The sequence below is a fragment of the Pseudorca crassidens genome, chromosome 13, assembly GCF_039906515.1.
Source record: "Pseudorca crassidens isolate mPseCra1 chromosome 13, mPseCra1.hap1, whole genome shotgun sequence".
Classification (NCBI taxonomy): Eukaryota; Metazoa; Chordata; class Mammalia; order Artiodactyla; family Delphinidae; genus Pseudorca; species Pseudorca crassidens.
The window spans coordinates 59,878,257-59,904,734 of NC_090308.1; the positions used below are offsets into that span (position 1 = coordinate 59,878,257).

Below are 26,478 nucleotides of genomic sequence, written 5' to 3' on the forward strand. Positions count from 1 at the left end.
TGTAGCAAAGACTGTAGCTACCTGGGAGGGATTGCCAGAAGTTTCAGGAAGAAAATTGAGAAGTGGTACACATTTAATTACTTTAAGGAATGGTAAGTAAAAAAATAAAACGAGATATCATGAAGAAGCCCAGAAAATGCCTCTCCAAAAAAAAAAAAAAATAGTAATGAGACATGCATAAATGAAATTAAACTGAGGAAGGGTGCAGATATGATGAAAAATTGCAATTTGGGCGGGGGGATGAGGGAATGAGAGTTCTCAGGTCACAGTATTTTATGCCATTTCTAGTTACCAAGGTCCTAGCATTAAGAATGAGGACACCACTTAGCGGAATTTTTTGATTAAATGGTCACCCGCAGTTTGATTTCTTTGAGGCTTGGACTGTACTACAGGGATTGACAAAGGTTTGCAAAGCTGTTTAGAGGACACATACAATGAACAAGAATTACCAATGAAAAGAGCACTGAAGAAAAGGCAAAGGGACACTGGGGGGTGTTGAAATGTCCAAACAAAAGGATTTCATTTTCCAATCCACCCATATCATTTCAACACGGCCAAAATTAGCACAGAAATCACTACTCTATTTGGCACAGGTCAGTCTCCACTGGGAAGGAATCGGGCGCAGGGGGAAAGAATAGCAAGTGGAAAGTTCCACATCAGACTCTGTAAGATCCATGATAGCAGGGCCACATGGGACCTTTCTGCAACCGACTGCCCAGAACCCATCACGCAGCAGCAGCAGCGGTGCTTGAGAGCACGCGACTGGCTGGAGTAGACACTCGATGACTCTTTAAAATGAATGAAAGATTGAATTTAGCACATGGAGCAAAGAGAGTTAGCAACATGACACAGGCATGAAGGCAGGCAGAGCTGGCCATTACCCCTTCAATCTGCAGGCACTACACCAGAGAACAGGAATGGCCAAACCCTTCCTCATTTCTCTTAAAGTCATGGGATTAATTTGATGCACCTCTCCGTCCACCACGCCCAAGTATTTTTGCACTTCTATTATGAATTTAGAAGCTGTGGACCAAAGTGGGAAAAACCCAAGAATTAAAAGACGTGAATTTGATTTCTAGCTTTGTTACTTCAGTTTCCCATTTGTGAGACAAAGCAAAGGAGCGCAAAGCAATGCGAGATGAAGAAGCACTCTGGAAACTGTGATGTGATATTCAAATGTGAAGTATTATGATAGTATTGTTGGACACACAGTACTGTTTGAAGTCCTTGCTTCTCCCTGGCCAGATGTGCATTTGGGACAGTTTATCATCTAAGAGATAAAAGACGAAAGCTGAGTACGTCACTAGTGTCCTCTATTTTCCAACTATAAAGGGATAGTAGCTTTTTGTTTGGGTTCACTTTCTGGGACTCCTTTTGAGGAAAATGATTAAATCAAACTCTAAGGTGGGTAGTTTGTGGAGTAGATAAAAGCCCAGGAGGGGCTTGTCAAAAAAAAAAATCACCGCATCTGAGGTTGTTGACTACTCTAAACAGTGTGTGACTTACGTCTCTAGAGATATAAAGTGAATGTGTTATTAACAGATGCTAAGGTCTGATCTTGTCTGACATCAGTGATGTGACCACTGAATTGTTTGGTTCTGTTATCCACTGAAGTCCAGGCAAAGTTAGACTCAAAATATAAGGAGGAGCCCTCAACCCAAGGTTAATAAAGGAAGAAAATCACTGACATATGTACTATCCTTATAAAATAGAAAGATAAGGACTTCCCTGGTGACGCAGTGGTTAAGAATCTGCCTGCCAATGCAGGGGACACGGGTTCAACCCCTGGTCTCAGAAGATCCCACATGCCACAGAGCAGCTAAGCCCACGCGCCGTAACTACTGAGCCTGCGCTCTAGAGCCCATGAGCCACAATTACTGAGCCTGCGCTCTAGAGCCTGTGAGCCACAACTACTGAAGCCTGCACGCCTAGAGCCCTTGCTCCGCAACAAGAGAAGCCACCACAATGAGAAGCCCACGCACAGCAACGAAGAGTAGCCCCCGCTCACCGCAACTAGAGAAAGCCCACGCACAGCAACAAAGACCCAATGCAGCCAAAAATTAATTAATTTTTAATTAATTTTTTTTAAAGTAAGATAAGTCCTCTTCACTAAAAGTAGGAAGCAGTTAATAGATTAATAATTAAAGGTAAATAAAACTCCACATTCAGAAATAAAGTTAAGATAAATCTCTTTAACCTAATAATTGAACACTTTTATAAAGCTTTTTACCCCAGGATCTAGCTTCTAACACTGTGCCCAGCATAATACCCATTTGTACTTCCACAAACTATCCATTTTTAAATGTCCTTCTTGTTTCTGCCTCTTCAGAGATGAAATAATAATCCAGAGAGCTAGACAACGGTTTAAATTCAGAAGGATCCCTCCCAATTGGGGTTAGACCTGGAGAGGGAAATGGAGTTAGCTCACCTGTACCCTGCCTTACATTCCATGGTTTGGGGCATTTAGTAGGTGCTCAATAAATACTGATGGATGGACAGCCACACTTTCTCCCTATGCTAGCAAATATAAGAATTTACATTATATTCAGGTTTTTCTACAAACTGTACTCTCATGGAAAGTAATCTCCTCCTCATTCTCGGAAAGGAGAACCTGAGATATAAAAGGCGGAGAATGTACTTTCCTGAGAAAAAACAGATTAGCCAGCACTTCCTATGAAATGAAAACAGACCTAATATGTGGGAGTGGTATGGAACTGTTTCATGATTTCACTCTAAGTTTTAGAGCAGTACCCCCTGGCTCAGTAGTCTGAAAATATACGTTGAATCTAACAAGAGAAATTTAACAGGGCCCTGTTGAAACCAAATCCCAAGTCAAAGCTAAAACCCAAAAGCAAAATACAACAGTGGAGATTTGCCAGGTCACGGATGCCAGTGACCTCATGCCCCATGTTTCTTCCTCGGCTGATTTGCTCATTTTTTAGTCTCCTCTTTCCTTGAGCCCAATAACCAATTTAGTGTCTTTCATCTGCAACCTGAGAAATTGCTGGCCTTGAACCCTAAGACCAAACTGTTGAGCTGAATCGAACTGAACTTTTTTAAAAAAGGATTTTTTGAGGGGACTTCTCTGTCCTTATATATCCAAAGTGTGTATATGCTATGGAGAACAGTATGGAGGTTCCTTAAAAAGCTAAAAGTACAACTACCATATGATGCAGCAATCCCACTACTGGGCATATACCCTGAGAAAACCATAATTCAAAAAGAGACATGTACCACAATGTTCACTGCAGCACTATTTACAATAGCCAGGACATGGAAGCAACCTAAGTGTCTATCTACAGATGAATGGATAAAGAAGATGTGGCACATATATACAATGGAATATTACTTTAGCCATAAAAAGAAATGAAACTGAGTTATTTGTAGTGAGGTAGATGGACCTAGAGTCTGTCATACAGAGTGAAGTAAGTCAGAAAGAGAAAAACAAATACCGTATGCTAACACATATATATGGAATCTAAAAAAAAAAAAATGGTTCTGAAGAATCTAGAGGCAGGACAGAAATAAAGACGCAGACGCAGAGAACGGACTTGAGGACACAGGGAGGGGGAAGGGTAAGCTGGGACGAAGTGAGAGAATATGTACACGTACAGCTGATTCACTTTCTTATACAGCAGAAACAACACTGTAAAGCAATTATACTCAAATAAAGATGTTAAAAAAGAAGTGTGTATATGGGGCAGTATCTACATTACCTGTGAATATAAAGTGAAGTTAACGAATTAGACCAAGTAGTTTCAGGCTATGGAAGGGAGAAAAAAAATGTCTAGGGGGAATGAAGAAGGCTTCTGTGAGAGAGGACACAAGATAAAGTTTTAAAAGGTCAGATGGAAAAAAAGAGGAGACAAAAAGCACGATCTTGGGGGATTTCATAGGTTTCCAAATCCACAGAATGGTTATCATGGACTGCAGCACATTTTAGCAGGAAAGGGACTGGATAAGGGACAGCAGGAAAAAGTAAAAAAAAAAAAAAAAGTTTGTTCCCTGAGGATAACTTGATGGTTCTTATGACACATCTTTAGAGCCAAACTGCATGAAGTCTGGTGAATAGTAAAATATTGGGCCTTTTGCCAAATAAAGGGAATATCTCAGATTACATTATCAGTAGATTAGATAGTGGAAGAGCCACATGAGTAGATGTGTGTGTGTATGTTTGCTGCATTCTCACATAAGTTACCAGTTGCACATAATCAAACAGCACTACCCCTCCATCCGCTTTTCTATTACTTGTCCTACTTTGTGCCAATTTCCATTTTTCTCCCCAACACCCCTTGTTTCACTGTTCTTCTTTAAGACATGGGATAGGGATTTGTCAAAGTCAATGAGCACTTTATTACAGTGAGAATGTTCCGTAATGAACAATTCAGCAATTTAATGAGATTCTGTAGATCTGTCTCCAGCCTGTCCATCAAGTTTCACTTCTATAAAGCACCCTGACACTAATCCTCTGGCATACCCAATCTGCACCCTGGGCTGCATATTAGATTCTTCCATGGTATATTGCATTACTAGTATAACCTCAGCAAAAATGATGAACTTAACTATACTTGAAGCAATATAACTGGACTGATTTGATTTTTATCTATTGGGTTGAGTGTGAGGGAATTACTTATTTACTAAGATAAAGCAAAAACAGTTTCTTATTGCCTGCTGAATGACTAAATTGATAATATTTATGTGAGTCTTTTTTAATCCTTTCTTGAGGACCAGGTATAAAAAAACATTGCCTGCAGCAGAAAGCACCTTTTGAAATTCTACATTATAAAATTAGTAACATATTTAGAGAGGCAATTATGATAACTTTTTTTTTTTTTTGCGGTACGCGGGCCTCTCACTGTTGTGGCCTCTGCCGTTGCGGAGCACAGGCTCCGGACGCGCAGGCTCAGCGGCCACGGCTCACAGGCCCAGCCGCTCCGCGGCATGTGGGATCTTCCCAGACCGGGGCACAAACCCGTGTCCCCTGCATCGGCAGGCAGACTCTCAACCACTGCACCACCAGGGAAGCCCTATGATAACTCTTATGTGAATAGTATGGAATTTTTGGGCCACTCACACATCTGTACATTACCATGTCGATATCGGGCAGTGCCTTCAACTGTGCCACAAGAAGAGAAGCCACAAGGATGGTTGGCTCACATCTCAATCAGGTTAATTAAATACAGAATTCATTCTAAGTCTTTGTTTTTCCCTTTGGGAAGGAAAGAAAAATTTGGCAGTTCCTCACTTTGAGCTGACCAGAGTAATTCTGATGATTTGTGTTTTCCATAGATAATTAAAATTCATACCAAAAACTCACCCTCACCAGCACATTTGACCTCTGCCTGAACAACCATTATGAGAAATACCTAAGAAGCAGAAAATAATTTATGGCTTGTATTTTTTCACTGATATTTTCTTCTCAAGACAGCGTGGAATACTGGAGAAATGAGGGCAGGTGTCAACAAATCTGGATGTGAAGGCTGGCTCTGCTCTGTAACCTTGAGGCAAGACACTGAAGCCTCGTTTTGCTTGTCTGGAGGATGGTATGATAACAACCATCCTTCAGGCCTGTTGTGATGATAAGTTAATAAGTCTGCAAAGAGCCTGAAAGGCCCTCAGTACACTGCAGGCCTTATTATCCTCACTGGTGGAAGCAACAGTGAAGAGGGAAGTTGCTGATTAAAGTAAGATAAAGAAAGAACTAAGGGAGGGTTTCCCTGGTGGCGCAGTGGTTGAGTGTCCGCCTGCCGATGCAAGGGACACGGGTTCATGCCCTGGTCTGGGAAGATCCCACGTGCCATGGAGCGGCTGGGCCCGTGAGCCATGGCTGCTGAGCCTGCGCGTCTGGAGCCTGTGCTCCACAACAGGAGAGGCCACAACAGTGAGAGGCCTGCGTACCGCAAAAAAAAAAAAAAAAAAGAAAGAAAGAAAGAAATAAGGGAGAAAGGCACTGGGAAAATTAGCAATCAGTAGAATCAGATGCTGATAATTAACAGCTACCTATGACTCCATTTTGTCCAGAATTAAAGTATTCTCTGAATGTCATTTCATAAGACACAAGGTATTTATTGCCTTATCAGCTAATAGAAGACTTCATATTTTCCCTTGTATTCTGTATATAAATATTTTTCAAATGATCACAAAATCTTGAAAGTATGGCACCCTAGAAGTAACAGGATGGCTTAGCCACTGCTTCAGAGTAAGACAGACAGTATAAGAAGCAGTGGAAGATGGGCTCTGACTGTTTCCCAAAGACACCGTGTGAATTGTTCAAGGATAGTCACTGGGAATGAGCAGAAATGGATTTCAATTGAATAATCAAATTGAAAACACAAAACATCCTCCTGTCCGCTAGGCAAAGGGTATCTGAAAAGAATGCTATGTCAGGTGAAAAAGCAGGGCTTCGGAAAATAGCAATGAATGCAGAATGAACTAAGGAGGGAGATTTTTCCACCGTCAAGGGAGGAGAGCTTCCTCTCATTTAAGGTCCCAGCTGCTCTCTGCTGCAACAAAGAAATGTTTCTGAATTGTTTCCAGGAAAGCCCAGAATTTATTCTGATTCCATTGGTCTTAAATAGGCATAAATACCACTTTAACAATCCACCCTTCTCATATTCAGTTTAAGTAACTCTGTTTCGCAGGGGAATAAAAACCCTTGACTCTTCCTGATGTAACCACCTTTGGTTCTGGGAAACCACAGTGAGGGTGTGAGGAATCTCACCTGCGATTCCCTGAGTTAAGCTGAGTGGGCTGAGGCCTCAAGCCTCAAGGGCTGGTGTTCTCCAGTTACTTGCCCATCACGGAACACTGACTTCTAAGACTTCGATTCCAATGTGGACCAAACCAGACAAAATAGTTGTCATCGTTCCTCAACGCTTTAACATTTAATCATTCCTTTTAATCATGACTTCACGCCCAAAGAGGACCCATGCAGAGTGCCCTTACCTGCCATATCTGCTGTTCACTCAAGGAGGTCAGGCGGTCGCTCTTCAGGACCTCCTGAAGCAGACAATAAGGGAGCGTTAGAATGTCTTCTGGGCGACTCTTCAGGAGCTCAGAGAGATGTTTCACTAAGAAATCGATCACTGCCTTCTCCAACAAAGTGAGGTTAAAGAGGTCAGCAAGTCTGTACAGATCCAAGTAATTAAAGCTATTTAATTCCTGGTGCCAAAAAAAAAAAAAAAAAAAAAACGGAGAAAAGATCTCTTAGAAATCAATCCAAGAAAGAGCAAGCAAGAAATTCAGACTGACTCCCTCAAGTCTGCATGACAGGAGTGGGAGAAAGGGAACTGCGCTCCACTGATAATGTAAACAGCAACAACATCCGCAATTATACAGCTCTGGGCAGGGAACTGTTGTTCTAGAATTTAACGTTTTTCCTTACTTTGCCCCTCTTAAAACCAATATACTTAAAGACATCTTAGAAAAGGGACTGAAAGGGGTTTCTGGTTTTACTGGCTAAAATGTTACTTTGCAACTTTTTAGAAACATTTTACCAAAGAAAACAATTTGTCTACCATATTTTACAGCTTTCAGGTGGTAAGTGTTTTCTACTAAAGATAATATGAGGGCAGGTAGAGTGGGAGCCATGACTAGATGACAAAAACTATAGCCCTACTCTTTTTCTAAAACTTCAAATTAAGTACAAATTTGAGCTAAAAACAACCTATCCTGACTTAATGAGCTAAAACAAAGATTTTTACATGTAAAGTCTCAGGAAATGAAGACATCTCACAGATTCCTGTCCTGAATAATTCTATATTGAATCCACCTGAGATGGACGATTTATAATTGTTCTTTGCTTTTTGTTGTCCTCAAAAATTCAGGCAATCAATGACAATCTTTTCAAAGAGTTTCTATAGCAATGCTCCATTGTGGGGGGATTCTACCTGTTTCTACAAGTTCTCAAACTCAGAGCCAGAGCTCTAAAATAATGCCCCCAGAGAGCCAGGACACCTGTGAAACCTTTGCCTTGTAACTCTGCAAGAACCATAGTGGGCATGCAGGTTTGTTGATAGAAAACTTACCTATTTCAAGTAGATTGAGAGTGGGCTGTATCCTAGTTTTCCCTCATTTTCAACTTGCAATTATTATTACAATATTTTCTAGTAACTTAAGGAATGCAGAATACCATCAGATAGCTATTTTACTCCATTGATTTATTAAGTATTTTCAACATACTTATCCCTTTTCCTAGTAATCTAACAGTATTAAGAACTCTTTCTAAAATCTTTGTTTTCTATTTTAATGTATCTGTTTCCATAAAATTTTAAGGTTTAAAGGAATATGTTCTAAATCGGCACTGTCCAACACGGTAACCACTAGCCACATGTGGCTACTGGGCATTTGAAATGTGGCTAGTGTGATTTGAGATGTGCTGTGTTAAATACATACTGAAAGCAAGGAGTAAGAAAAATAGAATATAAAATGTCTCATTAATAATTTTTACATTGATTGTATGTTGAAATGGTATTATTCTGAATATAGTGGATTAAATATATTATTATCATTAATTTCACCTGTTTCTTTTTACTTTTTAATGCAGCTACTAGAAAATTTAAAATTAACATATGTGGCTTCTATTAAGTTTCTATTGTACAATGCTGTTCTAAATAATGTATAATGAAGAAAGTGTAAAAACAGATCTCAGAGAAACAGCTGCAACATCACCACAGCTACCTGATTCTTTTGTTCATTTGTTTTGTTTTGTTTTACTTTAGATTCTATTTCTTTTGGTGGGAGATGACACTTTAATTACATTACTAACAGGAGTCAAGCTAGATGATTTCCGGAATCAGCCATAACATTTTGGCTCTTAATAGCTCTACTGGCCAACACAATTGAAAAGGAATAAATACTTATCTATAAAATGAAGTTTACCACAGTTGACCACTAAAATCCATTACAACGCCAATTTCTAAGGGTCCACTGATAGCCATTCAATTAAAATATCTGGGCTTCCCATCCAGCAGATTTTATCAAAGGAATACTACATATTTTGCCTCCAGCATCAGGTTTTTCAAGTAATGTTTAAACTTATTCTTCAAATCTTACTTTTTCCTATTGGTAAATTCTACTACGGGAGGAAAGAAGATGTAACCCTTGCACATGGAGCTTCCACAACGAACTTTACGACCATCTCCTCGGGATGAATATGTTATTTCTGGTCAATACATCTATGAAGCCAGTTTAACTGCTCCAGGACCCTGGATACGATTTCAGTGTCCCAGTAAGTCACTCTGCAGTCCCACAGACGCGTGATGGGGGTCGGGGAGCGATGTCAGTGCCTTTCAGGTACCCTGGGCGCATGCGCAAGCCCTGGTTCAAGGTCCTAGGGCAGCGCCCAGCCGCATCACACAGAAAGATGAGCATACAGAGGCGGAAACAAGCAAGCTCTGTAAAGTAAAAGGTGGACAGGCACAGCTGAGGAACAGTGTTTTTTTTCCCACTCGTTCTGTCAAAAAGACGTATACGTCTATGAGTTTGGGGCTGGATTATGTAGCAGCAATCAAATATTCTTTATTAAGCAACTTTATATCTTTGTATAGAGACACTGGGTTTCTTCTGATTAGAAGCCTGCAACTTAAATACAGGCCAATTCAAAACTGCAGACAACCGGAGAATTAATTTAATACAGAATTTTAAAAAGTGTGCTTCTTTTCTGCTGTGTTTCTTTTGAATGTAATTATTTAATGCCTGCTTCCACAGTCCTGAAATGTTTTTGTTTCCTAAGGGTATAATTTTATATAACTCCCAAATCCAATCTAACACAGCATTTGATATTAGTGGAGAACTAAGGCTAAATGCACAAGTGTCAATGGCTAAGTGAAGAGCAAAGGGGAACTGAACTGACACATACCCGTGTACAAGAAAAACAGCAGTTAAAAGTCTGCTCCTGGACTTCCTTGGTGGTGCAGTGGTAAAGAATCCGCCTGCCAAAGCAGGGGACACAGGTTTGAGCCCTGATGTGGGAAGATCCCACATGACCCGGAGCAATTAAGCCCGTGCGCCACAACTACTGAGCTTGCACTCTAGAGCCCGCGAGCCACAACTACGGAAGCCCATGCACCTAGAGCTCACGCTCCGCAACAAGAGAAACCACCGCAATGAGAAGCCCCGCGCACCATGACAAAGAGTAGCCCCCACTCGCTCCACCTAGAGAAAGCGCGTACGCAGCAATGAGGACCCAACACAGCCAAAAATAAATAATTTGTTAAAAGTCTGCTCCCTATCTTTACCTTTTCATTTCTCCTCTCTTCTGCTTAAAAACATAATTTCCCCAAATCTCCTGTGCTTTTTATGTATGTCAAAGGTTTCCGTTCCCCTTGCCATGCATACTTAGCACCTCGGTAGTTACACTGTGTAAACTGGGGAGTTGGGGGAAAAAAGAAAACCTTCCTTGAGGTCTTGATACCACAATATACGTTCCTCGTACTGGAGCCAACGTGTTTATGTGAGTCTTAAGCAAAATCATCACTTCTTGTTCTTTTGGCTAAGACCATATGCAAGCAAAATAATCACCAATAATGCTGCTTTTAAGGATTCCCATTAATGTGATTAAGGAGGTGGGAAGCAATGGTTAAACTGCATTAAATGCTCACCCATAATACTCTGCATGGAAAAAAAAGCATCACTGTTATGAAAGTAGTGCCATTATGTTTCTGGTTACAAAAAGTAATAAATTTGTCCATTTCATAAAATTCAGGAAGTACAAAGTATGGAAAAGAAAACAAAAATGATTCATATTTCCCCATGCAGAGATAATCACTATTAATGCTTTTGTATATATTTCTAGACTCTTTTGAAAGAAGTCTTTTATATATCAAAGAAAGAGAAAGAACAATTGTATTCAGGAACAGAACAAACTGTCAACAGCCATAGGCACTTGGAGGCAACCCAAGTTGGTGGAGAAGAGCAAAGGCCATAGAATCAGGTAGACCTGGTTCAAATCCAGTGCAAATTCTTATCGTTGGCTGTGACCCTGGGTCAGTCACTGATCCACTGTTATTCCCCATTTACGAAATGGAGAGTTCACCCAGTTCATAGGGTCATTGTGGAGATAATGAAGCAAGAGCACTTACTGCACGGCTTGGCACATGGAAAGCAGACAGTAGATTTGGCAGGCAAGGAACAATAAAGTACATTTGAGCATTGTTGTTTGGCATCCATAATCCCTGATTCATCACTGATGCAAGGAGGTCAAAATAGAGAATGTGGTCCCTTTAGATATCAAAGTCTTAAATAAGCTGCACCATCAAATCAGGGAAAAGGAGCACAGCCAGAGTAAAAGCCATGCAATTGAGCTGTAAACTGATTACATGTTAATGCCTCTCACATCTATTTTATTAGCACAAATCTCTCTCCTAAGCTCTGAATTCATTTTCCCAACTGCCGATAAGAGGACATCTTCTCTTGGATATTCCACAGCTATACTGAACTCAACATGCCCACGTTGAACTTATTTTTTGCAAACTTGCATCTTCTCCTTGTTCTAGTTATGAGATTGTCTCCCTTCTCTTACATTCTGTGACGCAGAAATCCAAGTGCCCAGGGAGAGGCAGTGGTTTTGAATTGAAGTTACAGCTCAGCAACAAGAAACTCTCTTGAGTGAAAGGAAAATCTTTTTATTTTTCTAAGAAGGTTTCATTTCTGTCACACTGCTTCTCACTTGAAATTTCGTTTCTATTCAGAATTATGGTGCATACATTGTTGTTCTTTGGGGCATCTTTTTAAATAGTATTTATTTTCCTCTGGTTTAGGGCTATTTGGCTTTTCTCTTCCCTTCTATTTGTTTCCTATGGTGTGAACGACAAGTTAAATAACAGAAGAAGAACCATAAAATGTGTCCCCAATACTATACCAGCTATGGAATAAACACCAGTTTTCCAAGTGCAGTAATTCTTAAACCTTATATATTCCCCAAATTCAGTCTTTTGGTGTGGCCTATTTCTCTAATTAATTAAAATGGTTATTCCCCAGATTAACTATTGAATATGGTAGGGAAAAGAAAGCACAAGAAAGGGAAATACTGTTTTATTTTGGCTTACATTCAAATGTAATTACTTTTGTGAGGCAAATTATTGGGTGGTGAGGACATGAGTGGGAGGAAGTAGGGCAGTTTGGGGGCGTGGGTAAACCCTATGGCCCTTTTACCAAACCAGGGGAGGCAAAAAAAGTCCACCTTTGTGATGGATGTCTCCTGGTGGGGTTCTCATCTGTAGCTGAGTGACTGGCCACTGTATTAGCAAGTGTCTTTCAATATCCCAAAGAAGCAAGTACTAATAATTAGTGATGCAACTCCATACAAGACTCTCTTTATATTATAAAGAAAGGTTAGAGAAGATTTAAGCCTATCCCTGAACCAATGTCACCCAGACTCACATTCTAATACACTTTCTTGAATGGGAGAAAAGGGTGCAGCCTCATAGCTGAGGTCTGCATGTTCACTGCACACAACCCACAGCCCAGCTCATGTATGCCACAGCCTAGAGACGTGTTGCTGTGTGCCAACAGTGATACAAGCTGAGAATCAATAATGCATATTTCTAATACATAGTCTATCTTAGTTTCAGTCACACCCATGTTGTGTCCCAGCCTGTCAGTAACCCCTTGACCATCCAGCACTGCAGTTTAATCAGAGCCCTGGCAGGGGAATTATGTGGAACACAGAAAATATCTGTCATCTTGTGACTGCATCTACTGTAGACTATCCCCAAAATCTGCCCCACAAATACTCTTCCTCAAATCTAAGAGTCCTTGTTAAACTGGTAAGATTAGGAAATCTGATGAAGATGCTTTAATACTAAGGATACCCATGCCAATCATGGCCTTAATAACACCTATTTCTCTTGTTGGCTCATGTAATTCTGAGAGCATTACTAACTTACAAAACAAAAATAAGCATCAGCAACCTGTACTATAAGAATGGAAAACTATGACCTATGCTCAAGATAATAAGAAATATCTCTCAAGGTCAAAATAAAAGTAAATGCCATTTTGATTTCCTGAATTCCCTCCTCCCCCCTTCTAAGATAACCAAATTGAACAGGATTCCACATTTTTCTAGGTAATAACACTCAAAAGATGTGACTATTTTGACAATGCTGTGTTTCACTGTTATAATTATAACCCTTCTTTTCCAATTATTGATGCTCTTCACTTATACCCCCTTCAAAATGTCACCTCCATTACCACATGTCAATACTTCACTACAGATAAAGATGGTCAGGAGAGATAGTGATTTCTATGCCTCTCATGTAATAGCATGCATGAAACTTGAAGTTCTATTATAAAATGTTGATATTACATCACATTCTGAGGAGTCCTCTAAATGAGAAGTCACCCTTGTTACAGAAGTCAAGAAATCTTTTTTAAAAACTATTCCCGGGACTTCCCTGGTGGCGCAGTGGTTAAGAATCCGCCTGCCAACGCAGGGGACACTGCTTCGAGCCCTGGTCCAGGAAGATCCCACGTGCCGCGGAGCAACTAAGTCCGTGCGCCACAACTACTGAGCCTGCGTTCTAGAGCCCATGAACCACAACTACTGAGCCCGTGTGCCACAACTACTGAATCCCACGCGCCTAGAGCCTGTGCTCCGCAACAAAAGAAGCCACCGCAATGAGAAGCCCATGCATTGCAACAAAGAGTAGCCCCCGCTCACCGCAACTTGAGAAAGCCCGCACACAGCAACGAAGACTCAATGCCGTCAAAGACAATTAATTAATTAATTAATTAATTTTAAAAAAACAAAACTATTTCCAAATAGATACAAAATAACCTGATACAGGGAGTCTGCATATAATCAAATCAGTATGATTTGATTTTTAGCAATGTTAACCAAAAGTTAAATAAAACTATTGTACTGGCTGCTTATAGAGACCAAGTACCAAGTTAGACATAATAAATCTGAAGCCCTTTATTTATTAAGTAAGTTCTAATGCTTCCCACTTCAAGTCTCCTGTCACATACCAACGAACTTGTCACTAAGCTATTCGTGCATGTTATCTTCCAATAAGTAAAAACATTCCTAGTAAACTAGTAAGAAGGTTTTACATCTTATGTTTTTTGTATCCTGTACAATGCCAATCACAATGCTTTATCACAGACTGTAATTTAATAAGTATTTGTTGGGGCTTCCCCAGTGGCGCAGTGGTTTAGAGTCCGCCTGCCGATGCAGGGGACGCGGGTTCGTGCCCCGGTCCGGGAGGATCCCACGTGCCGCGGAGCGCCTGGGCCCGTGAGCCATGGCTGCTGAGCCTGCGCGTCCGGAGCCTGTGCTCCTCAACGGGAGAGGCCACAACAGTGAGAGGTCCGCACACTCCCCCACCAAAAAAAAAGTATTTGTTGGATTATGAATTTTAAAAAGCAACATGTTTTTAAAAAGTTGTTTTTTGTTTTTGTAAAAAGCACCCCCACGACTTCAAATGGAAAGAGGAAATGACAGTTTGGGTATAGGTCTCATTTTACAGTTAGGCAAAATGAACAGATTGCTCACAATTAAGTGAGAATGGTGCTCTCAAATATTTGATCTGAACTTAGAAAATTCTCTCTTGATGCTAACTACCCATCAGGGCTTTTATATAATTGGTTAACATGGGGGAACACCCACTTGTGGTGCCAGATGCATCGGGCCTGGCTTCCACAGTGAACCTCGGGTCTCCTGTCTTTTTACATGTTGATTTTTCTTTCCTTCTTAGAATGTCAAAAAGGAACCTTACTTCTCTTTGTGTTTAGTGATAACCAAAAATATATAAATGTCTATACTGTTTGCCAAAAGTATATCAAGCACTATCAGTGTTGGGGAGGAAGACGACAACCGGAATTAGATTCCTCTTCCTAAGCAAGACAGACCACTCCAGCGGGAAGGATTGTTCCTTCTTCTGACTTCTCATTTCAGGAGCTACTTGTATACTTGAATATTTACTTAACCCTTTGCCACTGGTTATGTACTTTTTCCCCTAGTTGTGTATAAAGGTACAGACTGTATCTGTACTTCTTTAGATCTTCCTCTCAGTCTTCACAAAGAGCACTTTATAAATTTTGATGGATGGATAGTGGGTAGATAAGAAAGAATATCAGAACTTTAAAAAGTCAACTTTTATTGCCTTTACTTCTTAGTTTACAGGAAAACATTGATTCTCCTGCTCCTCTAAAATTATTCAAATATTTTAAATATTTGAATAGTAAATATTAAATAAATTGATTAAATATTTTAATCTTTAAATATTAAAAACGCCTAGAACGTTAGCCACTCTGGAAATACATATGGCAGCCCAGAAAGAGAGAGAGAGAAAAGAAATAGCTATTGCCTAAACTCCTCACAACTGTATGCTGTTTTGGGGCTACCATTCAATAGCAGGTGTATTGTCATTTTATTCTTTATGACTCAGAAAGATTATAAGTTCAACTTGTTGTGCATGTTTATTTGAGTTTATAATTTTATATTTTCCCTGTCGCTTTCACTAGGCTCTAAGTGTGGAGACAAGGAACTGGCTGCCTGCTTAGTTTGGAGTTGTAGAAAAAGCACATGATTTTTTTTGTTTTAAAGAGTTGTTAAAATAATTTCATTAGTGTATCAGTCAAGGCTCTCCAGAAAAATAGGAGATACACAGAGAGACAGATTTTAAGGAATTGGCTCACAAGATTGTGTGGGCTGGCAAATGTGTACAGCAGGTCAGCTGGCTGGTAACTCAGGCAGGAGTTGAAGGTACAGTCTTGAGTCACAGATTTGTAGATAAGGCTCGCTGGCTGGAAATTCAGGCAGCATTTCTGTGTTACAGTCTTGAGGCACAATTCCTTCTTCTTCAGGAAGTCTCAGTTTTTATTCCTAAGGACTTCAACTGATTGGATGAGGCCTGCTCATCAAAAGTGGTCTCCTTCACTTAAAGCCAACAGATTTTAGGAAAGCACGTGATCTGAAGCTGACGCATATGGATAGCCCCAGCAAGTGATTAACATCTCATTAGAAAAATCGGAAAGGTGATCTGTGATAAGGACTTCCAAAAACATATATGAAGTACCTTCCACATAGTAGATGCTCAACATACAGTAGCTGTCTCATTATTATTCCCTTTTAAAAATACTACCAACAGTGCTTAAGCTATAGCTTTGCATATTCCACAAATTTTACTCACTGATAGGGTAAAGAGAAGAAAACACTGAATGTCTAATATGGACTTTGTTTTTCTACAAATAACAGCAAAAATCAAAGTTGTTGTGTAATATCATTCATTTCTTTTGTACTTAAAAGACACTTCACCAGAGATAAAAAAGGAGAATAGATTGAGACATTATACTGGACCATCACCAAGTATGTATTACTATAATGCACTCTGGTTCCCATATTCTATATTACACACAGCAGAAAAGACACACAGAGAAATCTAAGGATGGAGGAGCTGCATTTCTTTATGACCTTATTTGAAAGATAAACTCCTTGGAGAAATACAATTTATTCAGATTATCAAGACCCTGCTGTGCAAATCTACATTCTGGGAGCACACTATGGAGATCAAAAAATATTTACTTTATTCTGTTGGATATAAAAGCTTTTAATGAATGCATAATTAAGGCAAAAAAGAGTGTATACAGCTTTAGAAATTCCACTTCTGAGCCAAGCCATTAATATCCAAGGCACCATACCCAGTTGTGATTCCACCTGTTTCCTAGTTGGATTACAACCTAGTAATAAATCAAGGTATTACATGACTACACGACCTGGTGCTGCAGAAAAGGACTGCACTCCAGGACTAGAGAAAGCAACATAAAGGGCTTTGTTGTGGATGTGTGGTGAAGGGCTGGCCCTTTGGAACATGTTGAAACAAACAAATAAACAAAACCCAAAACCTTGGGATGAATTATGTAGGAAAAAAGTCATCATGCATATCATGTACCTAAAGGGACCTGTAAGTTTTCTCCATAATATCTTATATTAGAGTTGATGGGATAAAATCTAACAGTTATGGAAGAAAAAGTGAGCAAATCATTGACAATGCAGGCCAGATTATTTGTGATATGATAAAATAATGTAAAACCAGGTATTTTATTTGTATAACTATAGAGATATAGTTATATTTGTATACAAACAAACATATCTGGACAGCTGAATGCAACTATATATTCATGTATTGATACAAATATGCATATGATACAGTGTGATTAAACTAAAACAAAACATTAGCAGCAATTCAAAAATACAAGAAAAAAACCCAGCATGCTCTAATTCTTGGAGTCTTTGAAGGCCTGTTTAAATATATTTGTGCTGTATAACAGAGGAATTCTACAATTAGGTTACTAGTACATTTTCATAATCAACTGTATTCATAATATCCAAGGCTCATGAATGATTTTATATTGTTCCTTGGGAAAGTCTCTAGTAAGCTGGAAATCCAGTATGAAGGAAGCACAGAGACACAGCCATCATCAACAACTAATAATTCTGGCCCCAGTCACGATGTGCTGCAAAATGCTATTGCAAAGTTTACTAGAGCTGTCTCAGCACATCAGGTGATTACCACTGAATTATGGACTATAAAGAGGAAATTAATGTATACTTTTCTTTCTTTAATCAAAAATAGTCCATCTGAGCAACTGGAGCTTTAAAACGAAAATTGCAATAATCACAAACCTTTTTTGAACGATGAGAGGCAAAATCAGGTTAAAATTTTTTTAAAGAATAGTAGAGCCTGGAAGTAATTCTGGTATATTCCCTTACTTAGTGCTGCTACCCAAAGTCAGCTGCTGAAAATTAGCCCAATTCTGCAGAATTTCAATAATCTCTCAGTTATCCACGTAGACTTTCGTCTTAATCATTATTATACATAAGAATGAAGACTGGTAAGGTTTTCTGTTTCAAGTCTTCATTGTTTTGGCTTTTTATATTTTGGATGCTATGCAGGATATATAATATCAATATTTTACATATTTATATATAATGTAAATTTTTCATATATTTATAACTGGGACCAGTTCAATTTTTTTTTTTTTATTTTTTTTTATTTTTGGCTGTGTTGGGTCTTCGTTTCTGTGCGAGGGCTTTCTCTAGTTGCGGCAGGTGGGGGCTACCCTTCATCGCAGTGCGCGGGCCTCTCACTATCGTGGCCTCTCTTGTTGCGGAGCACAGGCTCCAGAGGCTCAGGCTCAGTAATTGTGGCTCACGGGCCTAGTTGCTCCGTGGCATGTGGGATCTTCCCAGACCAGGGCTCGAACCCGTGTCCCCTGCATTGACAGGCAGATTCTCAACCACTGCACCACCAGGGAAGCCCATGACCAGTTCAAATTTATCTAGATATTATGACACTTTCAAAATCTGAATATCAGTGACTTAACAGGCTGGTAACCGATGTGAATGAGGTGGCAAGAGTATCTGAAGCAGTGGTTCTCAAACTGTGGTCCCCAGACCAGTAACATCAGCATTACCTGGGAACTTGTTAGGATGCAGATTCTCAGGCTCCTCCTCAGACCTCTTGAATCAGAAACTCTATGGGTAGGGCCCAGCAGTCTGCTTTAACCAGCTGTTCAGGTGATTCCACACAGAGTCAAGTTTAAGAACCACTGATACAGAGTACACATTTGAGTGAAGAAAAAAATGACTCTAACCTGCATAAATATATTCTTACAGCGGAACAAGATGCATGACCCCAGTCCCTCATCCCAGACTCTGAAGTGGGCAAACATTATACTCAGTGTATGGGGCTGAGGCCACAGTACCTGAAGCTGAACTAACGACACAGATAAGCAGTCATTTCCCAGGGCCTGAGCACGTGTCCCTCGAAAGGCAGCAAGGAAAAGGTCGGCAGCCTGCTCTAAAGGAGATTTGTGGAGGGAGAGTGAGAAAGGGGGTGGGGGAGATGTCTAGGAAGGAAAGACACCTGGAGAGAGGGAGGCATATGGACAGCAGTCTCCTTGTAAGGACTAACTTAGATCTTTCTTCTGTTAAACAAATGCACTGCCTGTATTTCCCCTAGTCGGGGAACTTAGGATACCATGCAACTGTATTACAGAAAATTCCTATCACAGGGAACTCTCTTGGCACATGTAGAAGGAATGCAAACAAACATGCGTTTGTAAGCAACTACTATGCACTAGAGCTAGAAATAAAAGGTTTTTCCAATTTCTCCTTGAATTCTGTATATGAGGATGCAGCAATAAGTTTTATTTACAGGAAGGGCAGGGGAAACAATAAAACAAAACTTCCTATTTAAAAGCAGCAACGCCATTGTATATATGTGCCACATCTTCTTTATCCATTCATCTGTTGATGGACACTTAGGTTGCTGCTTATATACAATGGAATATTACTCAGCCATAAAAAGAAATGAAATTGAGTTATTTGTAGTGAGGTGGATGGACCTAGAGTCTGTCATACAGAGTGAAGTTAGTCAGAAAGAGAAAAACAAATACCGTATGCTAACACATATATATGGAATCTAAAAAACAAACAAACAAAAATGGTCATGAAGAAACTAGGGGCGAGACGGGAATAAAGACACAGACCTACTAGAGAATGGACTTGAGGACACGGGGAGGGGGAAGGGTAAGCTGGGACAAAGTAAGAGAATGGCATGGACATATATACACTACCAAATGTAAAACCGATAGCTAGTGGGAAGCAGCCACATAGCACAGGGAGATCAGCTCGGTGCTTTGTGACCACCCAGAGGGGTGGGATAGGGAGGGTGGAAAGGAGGGAGACGCAAGAGGGAAGAGATACGAGGATATATGTGTATGTATAACTGATTCACTTTGTTATAAAGCAGAAACTAACACACCATTGTAAAGCAATTATACTCCAATAAAAAATAAATAAATAAAAAAGTAGCAACACCAAGTATTATGTTGCTTTTAAAAGCATCAATTTTTGCTATTTATTAAAGTATAATTTCAGTGTGATGTTTTCACTTATCAGAGACAGGGAGAAAGTGATGGTTCATATAATTATTTGTGACTTTTTTTTTCTAAAACAATACAGGCACTTCTACAAAAGCTAAGAGAAGTGGCACAGAGGAAAAATACCTTTTACAGAATGGTTATTATTTCCAAAATATTCAGGAACAGCCTGGTCCAATATGCTGTTGATTGGAAGTAGGTAGTAAAGTTTGTGACATTTCCAGGAATGAAGAAAGACAGGAGTGACGGAAGTGGGTAGGAAGGTTAACTGTGGAATTAATAGAGAAATTCACAAGTGAAGCATGCAATTCTACTGGCTCTGGTTTTCAGGGTACCTACTGCGTGTAGGATACTATGCTATAGGATACTTTGCATGCACTATCTCACAAACACTCCAACACTCTTAAGATGTACATTGTATATACGGTATCGTATCTGTATCACATCTGTATTTGTGGGCAAAGAGGTTATGTAAATTGCCCAAGGTCACACAACTCTGGGACAAGAACTTATATCACAGGGAGATAGATAAGTAAATCAATACAAATAATATGGTGTGATCAGCACTCTGGAAGAATGCCTGTAATTAATGAAGAGGAGGGAAATCCAACTCCAACTAGGTGGATTTATCAGGCAGCTCTGGAAGAGGAGCTATAACACATGAGCAAACTACTTGCAGGTTAAAGAGGAACTCATAGGGTGGCATAACGAGGGAAGAATAATCCATGGAGAAGAAGGCTTCATACAAAGAGGTTTGGGCACAGGAACATGCATGGAGTTCACAATGATTGTGGTATAGCATGTGGGTAGTAACTTGTTTTTTTTTTTTAAAAAAAAAAAGAAGGCTAAAGCGATAGGAGGTTTCATAATAAAAATGGAACCTGTGAACCACTTCAAGAGGAATGAACCTTGTTTTGAAGGAGGCACTGGGGTGAGGCAGGAGTGAAGGCAGGTAGGTCCATTGGTTAGCAGGAAGTTTCTTTAGCCCAGGAAATAAGTATTGAGGATTTGAATTAAGATGGTGGAACTAGAAATAGAGAGAATGAGAGAGATTTAAAAAGTTAAGGGTGTTCATCCAAGCCTGCACACAGATGTTTGTAACAGCTTAATCGTAATTGCCTAAACTTGAAGTGACCAAGACGTCCTTCAGTAAGTGAAGGGGTAAGTAAACTGTGGTCCATCCAGACAATGGAATACTATGCAGCACTAAAAAGAAATGAGCTATCAAGCCATGAAAAGACATAGAGGAGATTTAAATGCATATTACTAAGCAAAAGAAGCCAATCTGGAAAGGCTACATACTGTATGAATCCAACTATATGATGTTCTGGAAAAGATGAAACTGTGGAGATAGAAGAAGATCAGTGGTTACCAGGCATTGTGAGGACGAGAGGGAGGGATGAACAGGCAGAGCACAGAGGATTTTTAGGGCAGTAAGACTATTCTGTATGATACTGTAATGGTAGATGCATGTCATTACACCTTTGTCCAAACCTACAGAATGTAAAACACCAAGAGTGCCCCTTAATGTAAACTGTGGACTCTGGGTGATAGTGATGTGATAGTAGGTCCACCAATTGTAACAAATGTACCTACTCTGGTGGAGGATGTTGATAATGGGGGAGGCTACTCATATATGGGGGCAGGGGGTACATGGGAAATCTCTGTAGCTACCTCTCAAATTTGTTGTGAACCCAAAACTTACTCTTTAAAAACAGTGTCTTAAAAAAAAGTTAGGGAGGTAGAATTGAAAGGTTTTGGTGATAGCCTATGTGTAGCACAAGGAGATGGAATATTTTAGGATGACTCCTGGGTTTCTGGCTTGGGTTAACACTCAGAAAGGTCATATACCTGTGGGATATCCAAGAGGAAATGCTGACTAGGCAGTTGGCTTAGAGATGATAAAACATGCTATATCCTTGGATACAGTAAGAATAGGGCACATGAAGGAGACAAGAAATTAAAAGGACAAGGTTAGAAACCTAGTTTGTAACCAGGAGACAGGGATCCAGCTTGTGTTTTAGGGAAAGAAATTGTTTTGTGGGCCGGAAAAATAACTTAGGTTATACAGCAAAGTATTGATTAGCCTTAGTCAACAGACAGGAAGCTCATTTGAGCTACTGCAGGCACATCTAGGAAAAATAATCCAGATCTGAATGATGGCAGTGACAATGAAGAAAGACAAGAAGGCATATGTGAGAACAACTTAAGAGGCTAAACCAATAGAATGTATTGAGATTCATGAGATCATGGAGCAACACAAGATTATGCCAAGGTTTCTGGTTTGGGTTACTACAAGGATAATGGTTCCTTAACAAAGAGTGGGAGGAGGAACAGGTGAGTAAGACTGGGTGACTGAACTGAGACGCATGTGGATGCCAGCCAAGTGGAAACAGCTGAACACAGAGCTTGGCGCTCAGGAGAGGAGACTGCAATCCTCCAAATGTGGATGAAAGAGAGTGATGGTGAGCAGAAGAGAAGAGCACCCACATGGCATCACTGTACCCAGAGGGATATTCACAGAGCTGATGGAAGAAGAGTTTGTAAAGGAACTGAAAAGAAGTAGAAGGAGAACAGGAGAGAGTCTTGAGAAAACAGAAGTGTAGGAAAGAAAGGAGCTAATAACCACTGTCAGAAGGCTGTAGAGTGGTCACATTAAAGACCATAAAAGGCCCACTGCCTTTGACGATTAGAAGCTTTGGGGACCTTTATTGGAACAGCCTTTGAGGAGTAATGAAGGCAGAGGACTGAGTTCAATAGGACTGAAGAATGAATAGGAGGTAAGGAAGTGCAGACACTGTTCCCAGTTTGGTAGTGAATGGAAGGAGCGAGTTGTGATCATGAGAAAAGAAGAAAAGTTGCTCCCATCTTATTGATCCTATTCTAAAAATGAAAGGAAGGTGCCAGTGGAGAAGACATTGGAACCATGGGAAACACAGGAGGTACCTGATGCATCAAGTTGCTGAAAGGCAGTTTAGCCTTAGAGAATAGGGCAGACATTTAACTATGGGCAGAAATATTTGCAGGTGGAGGGTGAACAGGAGGATGAATATCTTAAATGAAACATAGATTTTCTTTTAATGCCCCTAATTTCAAGTATTGATAATGGAATTAAGTGAGATTGATTTTGTTTGCTTTGTTTATTGATTCTGAACTCTAGCATTAGTAAAATATTGGAAACATCTTATTTTTGAGAAAAATAGGCTGAAAGTGATTTTAAAATTGCCCACCACACAACAGTTAGCTTAGAATAGAAATTACTAATATTAGAAAAATCCTTCAAGACAATCTTTCTTGTCTTTAAAAACTCACAAACAAGGAAGACATAGTGAACCCTAGATTACCCACATAACAAATTTAAATGCCAAAATGACTTCCTTGGCCAGCCAGTGTGTCTCTGGGCTGTCACTGATATCCTTCGGTGTGGGCTTAGGGAAGAAAAGCCAAGATAATAGCATATGAAAAGATTAACTGGGATCCTAAAATGGCTGCTAAAAAACTTATGATATATTTTAGAGCCAAATATTAATGATATTTGAAAATTTTGATATTCTGGATCACCCATGCCAGATAGCAAATGCTCATGATTAGAACAAATAATTAGTAGCTGGCTATGATTTAGTAGGGCTGATACATTTCTACCCTTTCTGATCATTTTCACTGACTTTAAAAAAAATCTGAAAGGTTAAACTGTTTGTAATATATTTTCCAAAATTCGTACTTTAACCTTCTCCAAATACAAGAGTATCAGCTCTAGTGAACTGTGGAATAGCACTCAGTGTATTTGATTAGGGGCATATTCAATATATATGTTGGTATAATCATTTGTCTTATCTAATGCGGGAAAAAACTAGCTCAGCAGTGCAGAAAAACGAGGATAAGTTATAATTTCTCAACCTTGAGGATAAATTATTCTATTCAGAGCACCCACTATATATTATATATTTAGAAGATACTGCTAATTTAATAATTAAAATTATAATAATACATTGTTTGGAAGAGATAACCTCCTATAAGTCATTGTAGTATTACTTAGTTTAAAAAAATGATAACCTATTAAGAAATACTGTAAAATATGCAAGATCTTCAGTGCCAAATGCAATCCCCATAGAAAGTATTTTCAACTTCAAAAGAACTGTATTCAATGGGTAAAACTAATGTAAGGCTGACTTATTAACATATTTTCCTCCCATAATATAAAATTTCAATATTTAAGCAAGAAACAAATTACTGAATGGATGCACCATTCGTTCCCTCAACACACACTGCTATGGACTGAACTGTGTCCTTGCAAAATTCATATGCTGATGTTCTAAGTCCCGGTATGATGGTATTTGGCGATGTGACTTTGGGAGGCAGTTGGGTTTAGATGAGGTCATGAGGGTGGGGCCCTCAGGATGGGATCAGTGTTCTCATAAGAAGAGACACCAGAGGGCCTTCCCTGGTGGCGCAGTGGTTAAGAATCCGCCTGCCAATGCAGGGGACACGGGTTCGAACCCTGATCCAGGAAGGTCTTGCTTGCCGTGGAGAAACTAAGCCCGTGCCTGTGCTCTAGAGTCTGTGAGCCACAACTACTGTGCCTGTGTGCCACAACTACTGAAGCCCACGCACCTAGAGCCCCTGCTCCGCAGCAAGAGAAGCCACCATAGTGAGAAGCCCACGCGCTGCAACCTGAGAAAAGCCTGCACACAGCAACGGAGACCCAACACAGCCAAAATAAAATAAATAAGTTAAAAAAAAAAAAAAAAAAGGAGAAGAGACACCAGAGAGCTTGCTGTCTCTTTCTCTCTGCCATGTGAGAACATAGCCAAAAGGTGGCCATCTGCAAGCAAGGAAGAGAGCCCTCATCAGAGCCTGACCAGGTTAGCACCTTTATCTTAGACTTCTAGCCTCCAGACTGTGAAAAATAAATATCTGTTTAAATCACCCAGTCTGTGGTATGTTGCTGTGATAGCAGGCCAAGCTGACCAATACAGACACTGAGTTGTTGTGATGCGATGGGAGGGAGGGGGTAAGATATAAAGAGATGTAAGGCATGACCCCTGCCTTCAAGAGTCCCTAACTGGGGTGGGTAATTTCCAACCACAGTAAGCCCATGAGGAAATTTATGCAAAAGCAGCACTCAGATACTTTCTGCTTCTGCGAAGCTATTTCAAGGATCCTGTGTTTCTCAGAGTTGAAAGGAAAAAAATATTTTCTAAGTAAAAGAACAGTAAAATCACCATTTATGTAAAAAAAAAAAAAAAAACCAGAAATACCCAGAATTCTTCCTAATACCCTCATGAGAGAATAACATTCTTTAAACCTTTGTACCTTCACTGAAGAGAGAAAATGACTAATTCTCATGGTAGCCCATTTAGTGTAAAACTAAATGAAGACAAGGGATGACTAATAAGCATCAGTCAGAGAGGAGGGAGATTTAGGGCAGGAAGTCACTTCCTCCCTCCTGCTCCCTTTACTTGGCTTCTGAATGATTAATAGTAAGAATTTTGGCTTTGCTCTACGAGACGATCCAAATGTGCACACTGTAAACAGAAAAACGCCTTCAATCTGGGGAAATGATCTTTTATGCTTGTAAAAGCAGAAAACAAAAACAAATGAAAACAGAATAGAACCCCCCCCGACCCCCGTTTTCGTTACAGTGATACAATGCTCTACCTAGAGCACTCCTCTCCCTTTCCTCTCACATCACAGCAGCACGTCTCCTCTTTCAGGTCACGTCTTCCCCATAAAAGTGCTAAACTAATGCTGCTTAATGACAAATTAATGTCCATGAATAAAAAATACACTTCTAATAGCATAGAGTAATTTGCCATTACAATATCATCATTGGACATGCCCCTGGTTTAATACGATGTATTTAATTCATAACCTAATGAGTGATATATAAAAGGAGGGAGATGAACCCTGCAATTACATTTATGTGAGTCTGTCACCTTATTTGTAAAACCTTAGAGTCATTTACATTCAAATTAGAACAAATGAGTGATTTCACAAAGTGCAGTGATAAATGACCATAGCAGCCCAAGACAAAACTGTATTTCCTGTGAACACATTAACAGTTTCCTATTATTTGTTAAAAATTACAAGGCATATTGCCCAGTGTGGTGTGAATAATGACTTTTTTACTGATTAGGTCAGAAAACTAATATGTTGCAAAATAAATAATTTTTCTTTTCATTTTTTCTGATTTTTGCTTTAAATTAACTACTGAATTCTGGTGGATTCACACTGCCACCTGCTGCCTAGGAGTAGATACTAAAAGTATATTCCTATCAAAAGGAGTTAATTCACCCCTTTGGTGGTCTTATTCAGAAAGTCTAGTGAGGGTTCTTTCTTGTCAATATATTTAAATTGCATTTCATAATAAAGGCCGATACTTGGCAAACAAAAAGAAAACTTGCTAATCAAATAATAGGATATAGCATTTATTTGGGGGAGAGAGTACAAAATGTACAAACTTTTTTTTTGAAAGCTAATTACAAAAAAAGACATTTTCAGCAAAGCATGTGTATCTCCTAATATATCACTTTCAGGGGATACAACACAAAGTCCAGTGGCCAGTACCCCGATCTTATGAAAGGGGACGGT

At 39.6% G+C, this 26,478-nt stretch overlaps 1 protein-coding gene across 12 annotated transcripts in view; it reads right to left on the reverse strand.

Moving 5' to 3' along the window:
• The window catches only part of KLHL32 (kelch like family member 32), a 232,461-nt gene that overhangs the window by 76,442 nt on the left and 129,541 nt on the right, over positions 1-26,478 (reverse strand). For 7 of the 12 annotated variants that reach the window (XR_010933800.1, XM_067702529.1, XM_067702531.1 and 4 more), the window contains one exon: positions 6,946-7,161. The exons of 2 other annotated variants lie outside the window; for them this stretch is intronic. Coding sequence is in view for 9 of the 10 variants with exons in the window: in XM_067702529.1 (XP_067558630.1) it covers positions 6,946-7,161 (216 nt within the window). In the remaining variant the exon portion in view is untranslated. Of the gene's footprint in view, positions 1-6,945; positions 7,162-26,478 lie in introns of those variants that run through there. 3 more of the 12 variants (XM_067702533.1, XM_067702538.1, XM_067702540.1) reach the window with 3 other exon arrangements.